Source organism: Octopus bimaculoides, chromosome 9 (genome assembly GCF_046866305.1).
Source record: "Octopus bimaculoides isolate indiv1 chromosome 9, ASM4686630v1, whole genome shotgun sequence".
Lineage (NCBI taxonomy): Eukaryota > Metazoa > Mollusca > Cephalopoda > Octopoda > Octopodidae > Octopus > Octopus bimaculoides.
This window is the reverse complement of record NC_142936.1, coordinates 68719326-68737565: the sequence shown is the minus strand read 5'-3', so window position 1 is coordinate 68737565 and position 18240 is coordinate 68719326. Positions and strand designations below refer to the sequence as shown.

Here is an 18240-nt window from a genome sequence, read left to right as displayed (position 1 = left end):
TATATATATACATATATATATACATATATATATATATACATATATATATACATATATATATATATATACATATATACATATATATATATATATATATATATATATATATATATATATATGGGGAGAGAGAGAGAGAGTAACATTTCAGTTAGACATAGTAATAATAATAATCAGGCATTAGAACTCAATATACATATGTTTCAGAACAAAGTTTAAGTTGGATACATAGCATTATATGTAATTAAGTAAATGACAAAGGAATAGGAAATATATGCACACACACACCAAAGATAATCAGAATGTAAATGGAAAATTTGTTCAAATAATGTCTCAGTAGAAAATATTGTTTTACCTGTGTAAAATATAAGAGTAATAATGTCCTCCACTAGCTTGTCCACTATGGACCACAACCCCAACTAGCTTGTATTTTGTACTTTGCTCTTTATCATCACAGTCAGCATCAATAATTTCTCCTGAAATAAAATTTTATTTTATTTAATTTCAAACAAAGTCTTATCAAATAAATGCAACCTTACTTACCAGTGACAATACAAATAAAAAGTGTTAATTTGTACCTCATTCCCCCAAGCTTCCCTTGCTAATACAAATTGGATAGACTAGAAAATTTCAATAAACCATGTTTTGAAATTACTGCAATACTAAAATTTTATTCTCCAGCCTAACCCTAACCCTAACCCTAACCTTCCCTACACCAAATACAGGCATACTTCAACTTACATCAGTTATTAGTTCCAAGAGATGTAACTTAACTCAAAAAATGATGTAACATGAAAAAAACATCTTAAAAAATTTATTAGCTTATATTTGTTTTAATAAATGATTTATACATATTTTCACATGTATTTCATTTGATTTTTCCACTTCAGCATTGGTTTTTATGTGATTTTTAAAAACTTTTTAAGCATTGAAATATGTTTGTTGAAATCAACATACAGTTGGATAAATCAACTGAAGGGGAGATTCATTTTCCCATTAGTTTCTTTAAAAAAAAATGAAAAGCGATATAAAGTTAAAAAAGACAACACGAAAGAATGTAAGTTGAGGTGTGCCTGTAAAAATATTTTAAGACGGTAAAACAGATTGCCTTCAACTTCACATTTTGATTTTCCTCAGTGTATATATATATATATATATTTTGAGCGTGGCCGTTGCCAGTATCGCCTGACTGGCCTTCGTGCAGGTGACACGTAAAAACACCTACTACACTCTCTGAGTGGTTGGCGTTAGGAAGGGCATCCAGCTGTAGAAACTCTGCCAAATTTAGATTGGAGCCTGGTGTTGCCATCCGGTTTCACCAGTCCTCAGTCAAATCGTCCAACCCATGCTAGCATGGAAAGCGGACGTTAAACGATGATGATGATGATATATATATATATATATATATATATATATATATATATATATAGCAAGAGCTAACCTTAATTTAAAGACCAAAACTAACTCTTTATTATCAAGTCCACATGTTTTGACAAACTAAACTTCAGTTAAAGTTAGCTTTTGACAAATTTGAAACAAAAGGTTTCAGCCATTTTTAAATTCACAAAACATAGATAAACAATCATGAAAACAATGATGGTGGTGACAATATGTTAGAAATTGGGGTGGGTAATATCTACATTTGGGTCTCTCCAATTACGATATCCATATTAAATGTCACTAAATATCACTTGCTCATCCCACCCCATCCTATCAATACGCCTCCCTACTGTCACTCTCTCCATCCAATACTCACCTAAACATCACCTTCCCTCTCTCCCATTACTCCCTTCTATCACTTCCTTCCTTCCTTCATGCCATTCATGTTTCTATTGAATCTCTTGATCAACATGCCTCATACAACTGATTTTCTCTCTCTCTCTCTCTCTCTCCCTCCCCGCTATAACCCTTACACTCTTACCATTAGTTCTCTTCTATTACCCATCTCCCTCTCTCACTCTGGTCTTCTTTCATTAATATCAACTCTTAGCTACAGGTGAATAAACAGAGATAACAGAGATTACAAAAGACTCATTAGTCCAGCTGGGGACAAAGTAACCTCACTTATGCTGATGCCCTGATAAAAAGCAATCAGTACACTCATAAAGTGGTTGGCAATAAGAAAGGCAAGTAGCCATGGAAAACATCCAGAAATGCAACATACAAGCAAGGTGTGGTCCTTAACTTATCTAAAAGAGTAGTAACTTCAAATAATTAATTTAATTCATGACAACCTGCCCTAATCATAAAAAGATAGAAAAATAGGCTGATGGTAGTGGTGGGTGCAGTAAGAGATGTTTACCTTCAATTTTTGCTAATCCCTGTACAGTATAAGGTTCCATATCAAACTCACGTGGAAACTCAAAGTAGTCATTGAATTTGATTGCACATTCTCTGCAATGATAAAAATATTATATAACAATAAAAGGATAAACATTACAGTTGTTCCTTCTTTAAAAAAAAAAAAAGCAGTTGAATAAAATTTTTTTAAAAACTATTAGACAAAGACTAGAACTTACCGTTCCCAGTCATAATCAAATCTCTTGAGCTGGATAGCCAAAATTTTTGGCAATTTATTTATCACGAGCCTTTTAACAGTGTCTACCTGAAAAAAGCCAATACAAAACCACATGTTAATACAATCCCAGCAACATGGTTAGAGAAGATTAACGCTTTAGTAACCATATTTCTGTTGAAATTCACTGCCTTCTTTCAATCAATTCTGAAAATAATTAAGTATTTAATAAAATAACTATCAATATTATACAAAGGTTTGGAATAAATTTAACATGAAATTTTGCTGAAAGGTTTTAATTTAAATCACTTTAAAACAAAAAGTTTCTTAAACAACCAAGGCCAGTCTTGGGTGGGTTGGTATCAAAAGGGTTGAAAATTGAAATTGTATCAGTTATTTTACCTCAAAGATCAAGCAAGATTATTCAACAATTTACATCATTTAGAAACATCAATGAGGTTCTTTTTGAAACTTAACTCTTTGCTTGTCCTATGTATCACAGGAGATATTTCCCTGGTGCTCATGCATCATGTATGATACGCATACTCATTTTTTTTTAACCACCAGAGTAACTTGGGGCTTATTAAAGTAAAGCTTTATATTATTCAGAATATAAACAATGTCTAACTAAAAGTCTGAAAACAAGCACGGACATTTAGGGCTAACATATGAAAATGCTTTGGACAGGGCATGGTTCTTAGGCTGAAGATGATAAATTTGTGAAGTTGGTATTTTTCGTCTTCAAATTTTTTTTTTTAAATCTTAGAGTAGGAAGGACAATACCAGTAGTAACCTTCAGGCTATGATAGAGGACATTTGCATACGGTACTGCAACAGGATCAACTCCTAAACTGTGTTGCTATGAGACAAATTTCTTCACCACACAAATACTTACAGGAAGTACGCAAAATTAAATCAGAAGTATTTACTATAATCAAGTTAACATGCGATCGAGATTTCAGTGTATATTTGCATATGCTAACATTTTCAGAGACAAAACTATTAAAAGCTTGATAACATCATTCTTATTAGGAAGGGACAAAACTCCACAGTAATGAGATTTTGTTTACCAAAACTGAAAAAAGAAAATCAAAAGATTTTTTTAAAAATACAATATATTTTTAAAGTGAGAAATTGCCAACATACCTTTTTATTACATTTTTCACAGTGATATGCATTTGCTCCTTCTAAAAGATCACCTTTTACATACTGCTCTAAAGATTCAAGTAAATTTTGATGATTTCGAATATCTACATTTAGAGTTGTAAAAGTTTCTTCTCTTTGATATCTGAAGAAAATTTACATTTGAAAGAAAATTTTAGCAACAAGTAATATCAAAAGCAAGTTATGATTAAATGTTGGTATATATGTCATATCATGAAGTAAAATCTAATTCTTGTCCTATATTTCATATAAAACAATGCTTACACACAATTTTCTTAAAAGTAAACAGTTAAGAAAATAAGTAGTTACATTGAAATTTTAAAATTCAATGGATTGTATACAGCATATCATCATCATTTAACATCTAGTATGTTTTCTCCATGCTGGTACATGTTGGATGGCTCGAGAGGAGCTGGCAAAGCCAGAGACTGCACCAGGTTCCATAGTCTGTTTTGGCTTGGTTTCTACAGTTGAATGCTCTTCCTAATGCCAACCACTTTACAGTGTACTGGGTGCTTTTTACGTGGCATCAAACAGGTACTTTTTACGTGGCCCCAGGGCATTTTACATGGCACCAACACTAGTGTTTTTTACATGGTACCAAGAGTCAATATTGGTTTCTGTCAATAAAACTCAAAGCCACATACTTTTAAGTGTGGCAAAATGAACTGCTGTAATACTCATGATTTTTCGAAAAGGTATTAGCAGCTAAAGGGAAATGAAAACACTTCTGCTGACCATCAGAACTGGATGGTGGACTCAGTTCTGTCAGTGAAATAAAAACAGTTAATAAAATGTTCTAAAAACTACAAACAAAAAAAAAAAAAATGAAATGTACTTTAACGTACATATAGTTCTGTTTTAAATGAAGAAAACCTTCAACACTTACCTATGTGGACAATCTTTGCAAATTTTTTGGTCAGCAAATGACCCTCCCAGAACTTTACTGAGAATCATGGTCTGACCAAGTTCTTTAAGAGCTTCATCTAAACTATCTACAAGACTGTTGAAGAATTCTAATGCATCATGTTGTTCTCTCAAGTTCACCGGTTCTCCCCATAACCTGAAATTATAAAGTTTAAGATTGGAAATAAATTGATATTCAATAATATTTTAAAAACATAAACTTAATTTTTTAGAAAGGTTTACTTTTCAGGTAATTTCTATAGATAATGAAACAGAATTGACGTGGAAGAAACAGTCTTTTTTATAAGCAACAATGTAATATCTATCAAACCACCAATTAGAGAGAGAGAGAGAGACAGAGAGAGAGAGAGAGAGAGGGAGAGAGAGAGAGAGAGTGTGTGTGTGTGTGTGTGTGTGTGTGTGTGTGTGTGTGTCTTTTCTTTTATCTTTTAACTTTTATTTGGTTTAGTCATTAGACTGTGGCCATGTTGAGCACTGCCTTAAAGAATTTTAGTCAAACAAATCAATTCCAGAATTTGACTTTTTTTTTTAAGCCTGTTACTTATTCTATCAATCTCTTTAGTCAAACCACTAAGTTACAAGGATGTAAACACACCAACACTATATATATGATGGACTTCTTTCAGTTTTTGTCTACCAAATCCACTCACAAGGTTTTGGTTCGCCGAAGGCGATAGTAGAAGACACTTAAACAAGGTAGTTCCAGCCATTTGTTAAATTTATTTTGTCGTGTTATTCATGTGATTAGGTACTGTATTGTAAATGTACACACACACATACGTGATCACATGGCCTACTGATTAAGCTGTTGCACTCACAATCACTAGATTGTGAGTTCATTTCCTAGACCAGACAGTGTGTTGTGTTCTTGAGAAAAACACTTCATTCCACTTTGTTCCAGTCCCCCTTTCAATCAGTGGGAAATGTTGGCCTACTTGCCTAACCAATGGAGTGGCATCATTCAAAGGATACAACAATGCCAAGTGCACTGTGACCAGTGATGTGTAACATCTGATAGTCTGGTTAGTCACGTGATCACATAATATATATAAAACTTAGAAGTAAAACATTTAAAATGTTATATGCTTGGGGCCAGTAAGTTATACAGTATTTTAATTTTGTAATCTAGATAATGGTCCACATAAATGTATTTGCTTGGCTCTTGTTCTTGCTATAACCTACTTTCACAATTATAAAACATGTTTTAAAAATGTAAAGTAAAAAAATTTACTTCAAATTCTCTGTTACTTACTTGAAGTGTTTCCAGAAGCCTCTGGGTACATAATACTGCAGCTTGCTACAAGCCAAATGACCAAAGATCAACTGGACATGTTTCATCACACCCAGATTGTAATCTTTCCTTTCACCTTGTTTATTGGAACTCTTTTCTTCATCCTTCCGTTCTTCATCACCAAGATCAACATTTGTCTAAGAAAAGGAAAGGAGAAACAAAAAAAAAATCCTTATTTGGTAATTATATTAAGAATGAACAAACTGAAAAAGAAAAATGATGGTCCTATTATTAAGTCAACAATCAACTGTACGTAACAAAGATATATTTACTCAATACTTGTTCAACTATAAATACAAAACTTGCAGGTTCTCTTCACATATAATCATATGTATTTACGACCATTTGCCACGTTGGACCACTGAACTCTACAAGTTTTTTTTTCATTCTCTCTCTGTTTATTTTCTCTTATTCCTTTCTGTTGAAGAGCATAGGCTCGAAACAAAATACTTTTTCATTTTTCTAAAGTGTCAAACTGATACACTTGCTTATTGTTCATACAACTGTCTTCGTCTTTTGTTTTTCTATAAATTTCAACTATATTTATGACCATCGTTGTAACATTCATTAAGCTATGTTGGCATGGGTTGGATGAATCTGCAACACATTTCTTTATGCATTCCACTTTTGAAAAACTCAACATTCTCAGCTATGATCCATGTTATACATTAATATGGACAATAATAGAAACTAATGAAAACTAAACTGTATATATTTGTAGGACAACATGTTCAAGAAGAATCCATTACTAAATATAAGTAAACACACAAAAAGGTATTTTTACCTCATTCTCGCCCTTCTCGTCTCCTATATATTCATCCTCGATGTCGTCTGCTGCTCCTTCCACAGCAAGTATTCCATGACGAATCTGTTCAATCATGAAGAGCTGAAAAGAGGAAATTTTACAAAATATTATTTCATGTAAAAGTGGTGCAGAGACAAAAAAAAAAGGAAGGAAATACTCAGATTCAATCCACCAAGTTAAAACTGAATTCCTTAAAAAGATTATTTTCTTGGTTTAAGATCTATTGTAATTTTAAGCCAATATTTTCATAAGAATAAAAACTCAACCTAACGTAACATTTTCACAACTGCAGTTAAGAATCCCTTACTTGAAAAACAGATAAGAGTTGGAGACAGGAAGAGCATCCTGCTTCAAATAACTCCCCCCTCTAATGCATTCTAGCATGGAAAAAAATGGATGTTAAAACATTCTTTAATCAAATAATAAAAATTAAATATATTTATAAAATATGTAAAAAGTGACAAAGTTTTTGTTTATTCATTGCAATTTTACTGAAAAACTTATCCTTAATAGAAAAGGAAGAATATATAGGATACAAATCTTCATTGAACAGAGAGTTTGTTTTCCATTACCTACTGTACATCAAGCTAGATGAGACACTGCATGGGATTTTGTTTAAAAAAAAGTCTTTAAAATTTAATCAAGTGTTGGCTAACCTGTTGTAAAACAGAATTCATATAACATGTAGCACCAGCATTCTTAAGGCCAACAAAACCTTTAGGAGGTCTTGGACCCACAGGGGGTACAAACTCCCATTCCACTAGAGGTAATTCTGAAAAAGTGAACATTTCATCTGGAAAATAAAAAAAATTTTAAAAAGTTAATTTTTTTCTCTTGACTAAAGGAAGAGCACAAAAGCATTAAAACTTTCATGTTATCAACAATTAAATAAGTTGGCCTCTAAATAGTTTTTAAAATACAATTATTCTTAGTAAATTTACACTGTAGGATAATGGAGAAATCAGCAAAATAAAATACCGAATATTAACCCTTTTGATACCAACCTACAAGAGACTGCCCCAGGTTCTTTAATACAAATTTCTTGTTTTTAAATGATTTTAAGTTAAAACCTTTCATCAAAATTTAATGCTAATTTATGTTCCAATCACCAATGTCATAATGACAAAATTATTTTATTAAATTCATTATTTTCAAAATAAATTGAATCAAAGCAGTGTATTTGAACAGAAATATGGTTAACAAAAGGGTTAATGAAAAAGATGATTTAGCTATTTAAAAAAAAAACAACTATTTATTGTAAATTGTTTGATGACAGATAAATAACATCCAGCCATGTAAATCTAGCTCCCAACCCTAACAAAAATTTTACATACACAATAACAAAGATTGCTGCTTTCTCTGTTGGGCAGGTAGGGGAGGCTGCTCTTTCACAACTTAAAAAACAAATTCACTGTGACTGAGTTAGAATTCCTTGGTCACATTATTTACAGAAAATACTAAAATGCCCCTCACAGACTGTAGCCACTATCTGAGTTTCCTGTGCCAGGAAATTTCAAGGAATTTGAGCAATTCATTGGGCTAATAGCAGATGTCTGCTTTGACATGGTTTCTATATCTAGATACCCTTCCTAATGCCGAACACTTTACATCATGTACTGGGTGTTTTTTTCATGCCACCGGCACTACTGAGGTTACTGTGCAGCTTGCAAGACTACAAAGGAAGTGCAGATGGCTTTATACTAAGGTTAAAGTGTGAGAGAGGAAGGGGAAGAGCAGGTTCTTTGAAGGAGTTGCATGGCTATTCACATTTAGTAGGTGAGGGAGAGAATGATCATAGGTGTTAAATAAAATACAAGATACATTTGGATTAGATAAAATGGAGCACAGGTTTGTAGCAGAGAATGGAACCACAGATGCTATTTTGCTGGTGAATGAATTGTCAGTGAAATACTGTTAACCTAAAGGAGGATTTTGACAGGATCCTTTGATCACTAGTCTAGTTGGCAACCAAGCAGTTCAAAAAACATGTTTAGATTATAATAAAAGCATTAAAAACAGAGTAAGATCAACAATGTGCCCAACAAGTTGTCTACCAAACTACACTCTCAATCATCTTTTTATACATGTACTCAAAAAGTTCAAGACTATAGTGCACTAACTGTTCCCATCTTAGAAGCACAGAAAGAATTGTACAAGAAGCTTTAAACATTAACATAAACAAATGACCTAAAGGTAAATATGACCAAAATTAAGGTATTAATTAAAGACATAGGCCACATAAGAGTAACAACACCAGTGAAAGACCTAGCTCAGTATGGAGATGGGATAATCATGTTGGAATTTTTTTTCAAGAGTTTCAAAAATACTAACCTGTGTAAAACATGTCTATTAGCATATTGGCTAAACACTTGAGGTTTTTCACACAGCGTGTACATAAGGAAACTAACAAATCAAATGCTGCCGTAACAGTGGCTGGAGTGGTGCATACAGGAACAGCTTGCTCTGGTGGAAAGTCATTAAGTTTTCGACATTGAACTACAATCTTAGAAGCAGGAAAGATGAAATCCTCTACTAATTCCTGAAAATAGCATATGAAGAAAATTTACTCATTCATGAATCTCTTATTTTAGTGCAACATGGTAAAAGCAGCAGAAATTGCCAAGATCAATAATGAAAGGAATATGGACACATACTCTGATGAGATCTAAACCTCCTTTTTCTGCACCAATGTGAAATTTCTTGTCTGGAGTCTGGAATGAGAGAAGTTCTCTGGTAATTCCCAAATGTCCTTCCAATAATGCATTATCAACCTGGATCTCAGTTTGGGGCAAAGCTTGCTCCTGAAAAAGTAAATAAATACCCATATCAGTCTGTGGTTTCACAATCAAGGTACAAGTTAAATCAGGTCAATAGACATACTATGGACACATTAAAAGAAACCATTTCAAAAAGGAGTTGACTTTTAAAAGAGTGAACTAACAAGAATACCCTTCATTACTTTAATAATTAGCATTAAATTTTGTCTCTTTTTAGCTTTATTCCCAACTCTTATAGTTAATAATAAAGTTTAATTAGAATGCAAAAATTTTCTAACAATGTATAAATGGTAATAATATGTAATTTCACCCTGGTTCAAATTATCCTAGCAGGTTTATGCAGTAAAACCAAGGTATGGTGCCTGTTTCAAAAATTACAATCAAATGTTATGATTATTTTATTGATATCATCCATAATTTTTCCTGTACTTTTATCACCAAATCAAAATCTACAAACAGTCAGTAATTATTTGTTAGTATCTGATTTCTTCCTTGCTAGCATGGGTTTGGACTGAACTTATCTGAGTTAGAATTTTACAGTCAAATGCTCATCCTGTCACCAACCCTTACATGTTTTTGAAGTACAGAATGTGTTTATTTCATGTCAAGGAAAGTATATATAAAATAATAAATATGAAATGAATGGATAATCTGGGTATTACTATACATATTTCAGAAGCAAAAGTTTATTAACACATCGTATCATATGATTTGGTATGCAATAATGTGCGAAATTATATAAGATTATAACAGGTTTCCTTAACATTGAAGGTAATACTTCATTAGAGGTTTATTAGGTGATATGTACCAACAAAATTATGGTAGCCTAAGAAATTTTCAAATAAAGGATAATTAAATATACAGTTTGATTCATTTAGAGACAGTAGTGCTTGTGTAGAGCCAGTAACCAATCAAAATCATAAACTTCACATGCAAAACAAATTCATTATTTTCAACTGAAAAGACAAAGCAAAAATTGAGTGTATGTTAAGGTAGTTTACATAAAGCTAATGCATACTTCCATTTTGGGGATTACACTACTATAATCCCATCAAAGCATTTCACCTAATAAACCTCTAATGGAGTATTACAAAGTGGAATTAAGTAAACATTACTCTGTAATCTTGCCAAACTGTATGATGCAATGTGTTAATAATAAATGTTTGCTATTGAAACACAGACAGTAGCACCTAAATTATCCATTTGTTTCATCTTTATCACTGTAATTACACTGCATTAAACACACTAGTAAATCTTGGATACTTTTGGATTTGCAGAATACTGGATACCAGTGAAATATTCTTTCAACTTAACCACTAATCTGAATGGTTAATTCACCTAAGTTTTTCGAGTTATTCTGTTTAGCAGTGTGCTTCACTGTTGATTTGCCTTGATCTAAATGATCCTTTTATCTTTTACTATATATATATATATATATATTACATGATGGGCTTTCTACAGTTTCCATCTACCAAATACCCTTATATGGTATTGGTCATCTCAGAGCTTACACTACAGTCCCAAGACAACTGAACCCCAAATCATGCTGTTACAAAGAATACCTGCATAGTTAGAAATTCTATCTATTGTGCACAGAATATCTCCCAAATTACAGAACAACTTCATTTAAAATAGCTGATGCCAGAGATTTAAATACTTTTTGAAAGAACATCAAGTAAACTTACACGAATTTTCTTCAACCAGATTATTTCATTATTCAATAAAGTTTCAGCGTTTGGTAAACTAACTTCACTACTATAAGCATGATTGAGTAGCCTGAAGGTAAAACCAAAAGAATGTTATTTTACAATTAATATAACCAAATTTGAAAAGAAAATTTTAAACAAATTTAAGTTAAGCCCTTTGGCATTTAAAGTGGTGATATTTGGCCCAAATATTCCACTTATGTTGGAAATGACTAGATCCAACCTCTGTCACCTATTCTACAATGTCATTCTAAAAATAAACAGTCACATCACTAAAATCTCAAAGTCACGAGATAATGCAGGATTAATCCAAAACAATGTGAATAGATAAGAATTACATCTGACGGAGTATTTCTGAATGAGAAACGGCTGAACACAATACAAAATTTAATTGCAAATATTAAGTCAAACAGAACATTTGTTTGAAACAAATATTTCCAGATCAACTAGAAGGTTTATAAATTTACTTAGTTCAACAGGTCACATTTCAAAACCGAAAGCTATCATCATTCACCATCATTTTACATAAACCTCATGCCAGTATGTGTTGGATAGATCATCACAGTTTAAGTCATTTCTTATTTGTTGCTACTGCTCTCCTACATGGATTGGAAGGCAACTTTACAGAGTGTACTGGGTACATTTTAAAATGACAGCAACATAAAAGAGACTGTTACTAAATTCTGATCATTCATCAACCACTTCAAAGAATCTACTGAGTGCATTTTACCACAGCACCAGCACTGGAGACTTTCTCTTGTCTTCTGCAAGAGTAAAGAGTCCTACTTTACTGTAATGTTGTCACTATTCATTCGAGGCAAAAAATATGATCAAATCAAGTGGGTGAGGTATGAGTTTGGATGTGATAAGAGAGACAGAGTAATAATAAAAAGAAGGTGGTAGGAGAGGGAATAATGGAAGAGAAACAGTGACAGAATGACGGGAGAGGCAATGTTTAAGAAGAGACATCTCAAAGAAGGAAGCAAACATTTAGTGACCAAACAAAAATGTGTTAAATGAGCTATGGTTTTTTAAATTACACTTCTGCTTTAAAAAGGGGCAGACACATTGGCTAATGTAGTTCTAATCAATGAGCATCAAAAGGATGAGATGAATATGACTTGAATGCCTTTGCATTCACTCAGAGCTGACCAGAAGCTAAAGACAGAACTTGTAATTTGATATCAAAACACACCAGAAACTATTATTACACTGTCATATATATATATATATCCTTCACAAAGAAAGGGCTAGATCAATCTTAAGTTACTGAAATCAACTGATCAACTGTGTATATTTAGTTACCATAATAAGTTAAGTTATCGCATGACTTTAGTAAAAGTCCACTAGAAGTACCATATAATTAAAGAAAGCCTTGGTACTCTGGTTATTTTCTGTTTAAATCAATGTTTTTGCTCAGTACATTTACAGTAAAACAGAACTCAACCAAAACAAACTGACATTGCAGTTTTGAGCGAATTTAAAACAGTAGGTTCTCAGTAGAGATACAGCTCTTTGGTGTGTGGAAACCTAATGCAATAAAACATGTTTACAGTTATAAAATTTCAATGATTACCAACTCCTGAGCTTACTTAAGTTCACTAAGATTACTTTTTCTACAAAGTTGCTATAGAATTTGGGAAAAAAAGAAAAATTTCTGATATTGTAGCAGTTATTGAAGTGAGAGAATAACATTTAACATACCGACACAATAAATGAAAATATTCGTGTGCTTGCTTTGCATTTTCCTTCACTGTACTCTGAAATGAAATACAAATTGACTTTTGATATTTTTCATTAACAGTTTTGACAGTTATTGAAATCTCTAAATAGTTTTTATTGTTCAAAGACAAAAACAGACATAAGCAGAGAAAGGAACAGATAAATTACTTGCAACTATGAAACAACTTTAAATAATGAAATAAGATCAAGCCAAGGGATTTGGTAAAGAAAAGGATTTATTCTCCTAATTGGATGAATTAAAACTAATATGGCCTTTTTTTTTTTTAATTAATAATTTTTGTAAAATATCATTTAAAAATTGGGTATTTGTTGAGGATGTATTGGTTTTAGCAAATAGTTCGGTAAATAAGATAGAGTTACAAATGGGGCATAACCAAAAGGTGTTATATAATCATCACACACAACTGCACAGGTTTGTCAAGCTAATTTTACTCAAGGCATTTAGTCAGCCTGAGGAGGCAGGAGAAGACACCAGTTCAATAGATAGTGCAGTGGGATTGAAGCTGGAACTATGTAACTGCTAAGTAAACTTTTTAAACCACACAGCTATGCAGGCACCAACAAAACTGCCATAAACTAAAAACCTATCAAAATCAAGGGTTTACTTACAGACAACACAGTAAAGAGCAAAGTGATGAAGAAGGGTAGAGGTCGATTTCCACTACTACATTTTGTAGCCATTTGGAAAAACTGCTCAGCAGCCCATGTACGGATCTCCCTGAAAATAACGAATAAATATACAAAATGAATAACAAATAATAAACTGCGATATTACATTTAAAATTTTAAAAAGTGTTTTCTCCTGTTTTTCAAGTAAAACTTAAGAGAAAAGAAGGGAAACTAACAAACATTACAAACAAACTGAAGACTAATTCACAAATACATACCTGTTTTTACAAAGAAGGAGAAGATCGATGATGAAGATCTGCCATGCTTTGTCTTTATTAAGTGATTCTAAAGCAGCAGGACAAAGTGCCAAACATACAGAAAGCAGTTCTAAAGCTTCACGGGTAACTTCAATGTCTTCGGGCTCAGTGTTTTCTTTACCCTGCATAAAACATATTTGCAAAATCATGAGATAAACATAACATTCATTGATTTATCTGTGTATTGTCTTGATTTAGAAACAATAATCATTATTAAAAAATAACAAAGATGACAGAAATAAGTCCATAGTCCTTACCTTCTCAACAATCCGATGAATTTCTTCATTAGAGTCATGAACCAAATGCAAAGAACCCGTACATGATGACCAGGCAATTTTCTGAATAGCTTTAATAGTGTTCAAATCAGGAAGAGCACCAAAAGCCTAGAAAACAAGGGAGATAATATATTATATCAGATATACATATACCATCACCATTATCATCATTTAATGCCTGCCTTCTATGCTGGCATGGTTGAATAATTCAACAAGATCTGACGAGCCAGAGGACTGCATCAAGCTCCAAAGTTTGCTTTTGCCTAATTTTTATAGATCAAAGCACTTCCTAATGTCAACCACTTTTCAGAGCACACATTGGGTGCTTCTTTCGCAGAACTTACCCTCATCTAAGGGGTGGTGTAGTATTGAGGGAAGTGGCTTATGTCAAATGTTGAGAGGTTTAAGTATAAAAGAAGAACAGGAACAGGTGTCTTGCAGAGGAGATATATTGCTACTCCAGCTAACAAAAAAGAAAGCAGATGGTAGTGGTAATGATATAAGAAAGTATAAGAAAGAACATGGACAGAGGATTTGAAAGGGTGAGTGAGTAGGTAAATTTGTGAAGGTTTGAATGGAGAGTGACAGATAGTGAGAAATATAGACAGAGACGAATGCAGTAAACAAGAGTGGAAGTATAATTAATGGTGAATATCAATTTGAGGGAAAAGGTGAACAAAAAAAAGAGATGGGTCAGACAGGAGGAGGTAACAAGTAACTATACAAATGAAAGAGGAGAGTGAGGGGCAAACAGTATAATAAAACTGTAGATAGAAGTGAAGTGAGGCAATGAGAGAGGAATGCAGAGCAATAGAGGAGGGGGTGAGAGGAACATAAGAGTTGAAAGATGGAGAGAAGTGTTGAAGGCAAATAGGAGAGAGTGTTCTGGAGAAAGAGGCATTGAGTGCAAAGTATCATGGTCTGGAATGATACTGAAAATGCGGGATTAGTGACAAAAGATGTGGTTCTAAAGAGAGGGATAACTGATAGCACAGAAGAGGGTCATAAATACAGCACTTGAGAAGAGTGATGGAGTCATAGAATGTGTAGAGAAAGGCTTCACAGAGACAGATTGGGTGTTGAGGGCATGGACATAATATGCTTTCAAGATGTCATTTTTGCCGAGAAGGAACAAAAGGAATGCAAACTCTGCTTTAGGTGTTCCACAGGTAGTGCCATTGATATCATAAATTGCACCCAGTCAATACTGAACAAGGGTTGGTGCAGGAAATAGTAATTGGTCATTAAACATAACATACACCACAACAAAGTTGGCAGTGTTGTTGTGTATGTCAGATGATGAAGGACTATGACAAGTGGTAAGACAATTTGGGGAACTTTTAAAAACTTCAATTCTCTATCATTTTATACATTGTTTAAAAATCTATCCTTTACTCTGAACATATGATAACCACTCATATTAGGAATCACAGTACCAGAGTGCCAGCTCATAGTTTGGCCATTGAGTTTCCTGTCACTGAAAGTTGTTGAACTAATGAGAATTTGGTTGGGTCAAATTCTATTGCAGGTATACCACAGAAAGATGAGCTCTGTCAGGCGGAAGTTCTTGATATACTAATAATGCAATTAGTTAAGACCACTACTGCTTTCTTTTTTTCAATCAGGTCTCATCACTTGGATGCATTTTTAAGACATGATAGACTTCTATAATGCATGTAATTACAAAAGCAAAATACTACAAATCCTAATTAATTTTCAATATTTTCAAAAATATTTCATTTAAATATGTTTCTAGAAATAAAAGGCTCCCTTTAACCCTTTTGATACAAAGCTGCCTGAGACTACTTCTAGCATCTATGATACTAACTTCCTGTTTTAAAACGATTTAAGTCAAAAACTTACATTAAAATGTCATGTTAAGTCCCAAGTATTAGCTTAATAATGATAAAGTTATTTTACTAAATTCTTTATTATTTTTGAAGAACATCTCTACAGAAAAAGATATGTTAACAAAAGGCTTAATCTTCTCACATAGAACAATGATCTCCAACTTCAATAGCAGACTGCAAATTTTGAGATATTGAAGAGTTGTTTAAACTGACCTTAAAACATGACTAGTATTTTATCAACCCTCAAAAGGATGAAAAACAAAACTGACTTTGGTACATGATCTAAAAAGAATATAGCTCATAAATAAGATAATAAGACTAAGGTAGAGGATATAAATGTACATCCTAGATGATTAATAATTAGAATTGTGTTAATTAGTTTTACCTGTTCTTTCAGTTGTTGACCAAGGCGTGCAGCCACATTCCTTAATGTAAACTCAGATGTTGAGTTGGGGATGTATATCAATGCTTGTTGAAGAGTAACTGCATAATTATGTTCATTAACAGGGATTGGAGTGGTCTGAGAATCAGCACTACAAGCATCAACTGCAACTTGAACTTTGGCATGGCCAACAGTTGTGGTCATCAATTTGCAAATCTTCAGAACTGTCACATAGGCACTCCTAAAACCAAAGAAATTAATAATAGATCACTAGAATTTACATTGATCAAGTATATTATTTACATAAGATCAAATGATATAAGAGCATGGTATCGGATAGTGAAATAAAAGACTAATGAGAAGAAAGAGGGTTTTAAGCAGTACATTTTTGATTTATAATATTCAATATTTATATCAAATGATGTGACAGTGCAATGATAATAAGTGATGAGACAGTTAAATAAAATATTAATGAAAAAAAAAAAAAAATACAAAGGCAAAGTCTTCTAAATGGTACTTTTCATATATTTGTAAAGAAACTATTTCTTAATTTCTACCGGTTTTACCAATGAGACAAGAGATGCACAGAAGTAAATCAATGGTCTAGAAATTTTTACTATATTTCTGCAGATCAAAAATTACCTTTGATTTAGAACCAGCAAATAAATCAGTCAAACTGAAACTGATTTTTTTTTTTCTCACTTAACATTCAAAATATTTATATTTCTTAAGTAACGGTTAGCAAATCGAATCATGCCACAATAGATTAACCACTTTTGATGGTTAAAATCTAAAGGTTATTGGATCAATCTGAGTGACATTTAAACTCAACAACGCCGATGAGTCAAGTAAATTTATTGTGGTAGACAGCCCATACTCTTTTGGGCTGATTGGAAAAGATATTAAGTTTGTTTTGTTTCAATTTAAACATGGATGTATTCCCAGAGATATTAAAGGTTTTGTGGCTTGAGTCAACTGCTCTGATGCGAGAAGTAACGTGATGAGTCCGGCAAGACGCATTCCAGTACATTTGGAAAAAGAAGTGAAAGATGAGTTAAAGGGGGTGGTCATCACACCATTGGATTACTCTGTAGTCAGATGTGCCTCACCCGTGGTACAGCTGTGAAAAAAAGATGGATCTCTTCGCATGTGTCTTGATCACAAGGCTCATTTAAATGCACATATTGACACCTATTCTTTTCTCATACCATCAATTGACACTATCTTCTCCGGTATGTCAAGTGTGAAATTTTTCTCCACTTTCGATTTAAAGCATGTGTATTGGCAAATAACTTTAGTGGAGGAAGCAAGGTGGATTTGCACTATTAATACAACCAATGGTCTCTACCTGGTTAACAAACTTCAAACGAGCCTTAAGAATTTGAGTGGCTTATTTCAGAACTGCATGGAAGCTCTATTAAAAGGGATCGAAGGAGTCAGGGTATACTAAGATAAAAGATACTAATAGCAAAGCAAAACTGACGAGCAGAGAAAATGTGGTAGTTGCAAGGCTAACCAAGGTACAATCGCCATTAACAAAATAAGGTCATTCTCCAGAAGAAGAAATTTGACTTTTCTGGGAATGAAAATATCTGAAGAGGATATTTCTCCATCTCGTGTTGAACAAGTTATTTTCTTATATCTTGCTTTTGGTTGAACAGAGGGAAAAACGTCCACATATTTAATGTGTAATTGTAGTGAAAGTTTCATATTAGCAATTCAATAAGCTAACTTACCTTCTAGTAGGGAGATCAGCATTTGGCAAGAAATTATTTTTCATTAACATATTTAAAGATAATTGTACACCACCACTACGTACAAAATTATACTGGAAAGAGAAAGAAGAAATCTTTTTAAGAATGAGGAAACAAAAACCAACAAT

General features: G+C 32.8%; 1 protein-coding gene across 17 annotated transcripts in view; it reads right to left on the bottom strand.

The window, feature by feature from the left end:
* LOC106883044 (ubiquitin carboxyl-terminal hydrolase 9X) overlaps positions 1-18240 on the bottom strand; it is a 160126-nt gene that overhangs the window by 31050 nt on the left and 110836 nt on the right. For all 17 annotated transcript variants that reach the window (XM_089357649.1, XM_089357658.1, XM_089357653.1 and 14 more), the window contains 17 exons: positions 18095-18186; positions 16362-16599; positions 14109-14234; positions 13813-13973; positions 13535-13643; positions 12887-12942; positions 11162-11252; positions 9354-9500; positions 9031-9238; positions 7356-7492; positions 6679-6780; positions 5856-6031; positions 4566-4739; positions 3659-3800; positions 2517-2602; positions 2300-2391; positions 353-473 (listed from right to left, as the gene is read on the bottom strand). In XM_089357649.1, the coding sequence (XP_089213775.1) occupies positions 353-473; positions 2300-2391; positions 2517-2602; positions 3659-3800; positions 4566-4739; positions 5856-6031; positions 6679-6780; positions 7356-7492; positions 9031-9238; positions 9354-9500; positions 11162-11252; positions 12887-12942; positions 13535-13643; positions 13813-13973; positions 14109-14234; positions 16362-16599; positions 18095-18186 (2258 nt within the window). The remainder of the gene's footprint in view (positions 1-352; positions 474-2299; positions 2392-2516; positions 2603-3658; positions 3801-4565; positions 4740-5855; positions 6032-6678; positions 6781-7355; positions 7493-9030; positions 9239-9353; positions 9501-11161; positions 11253-12886; positions 12943-13534; positions 13644-13812; positions 13974-14108; positions 14235-16361; positions 16600-18094; positions 18187-18240) is intronic.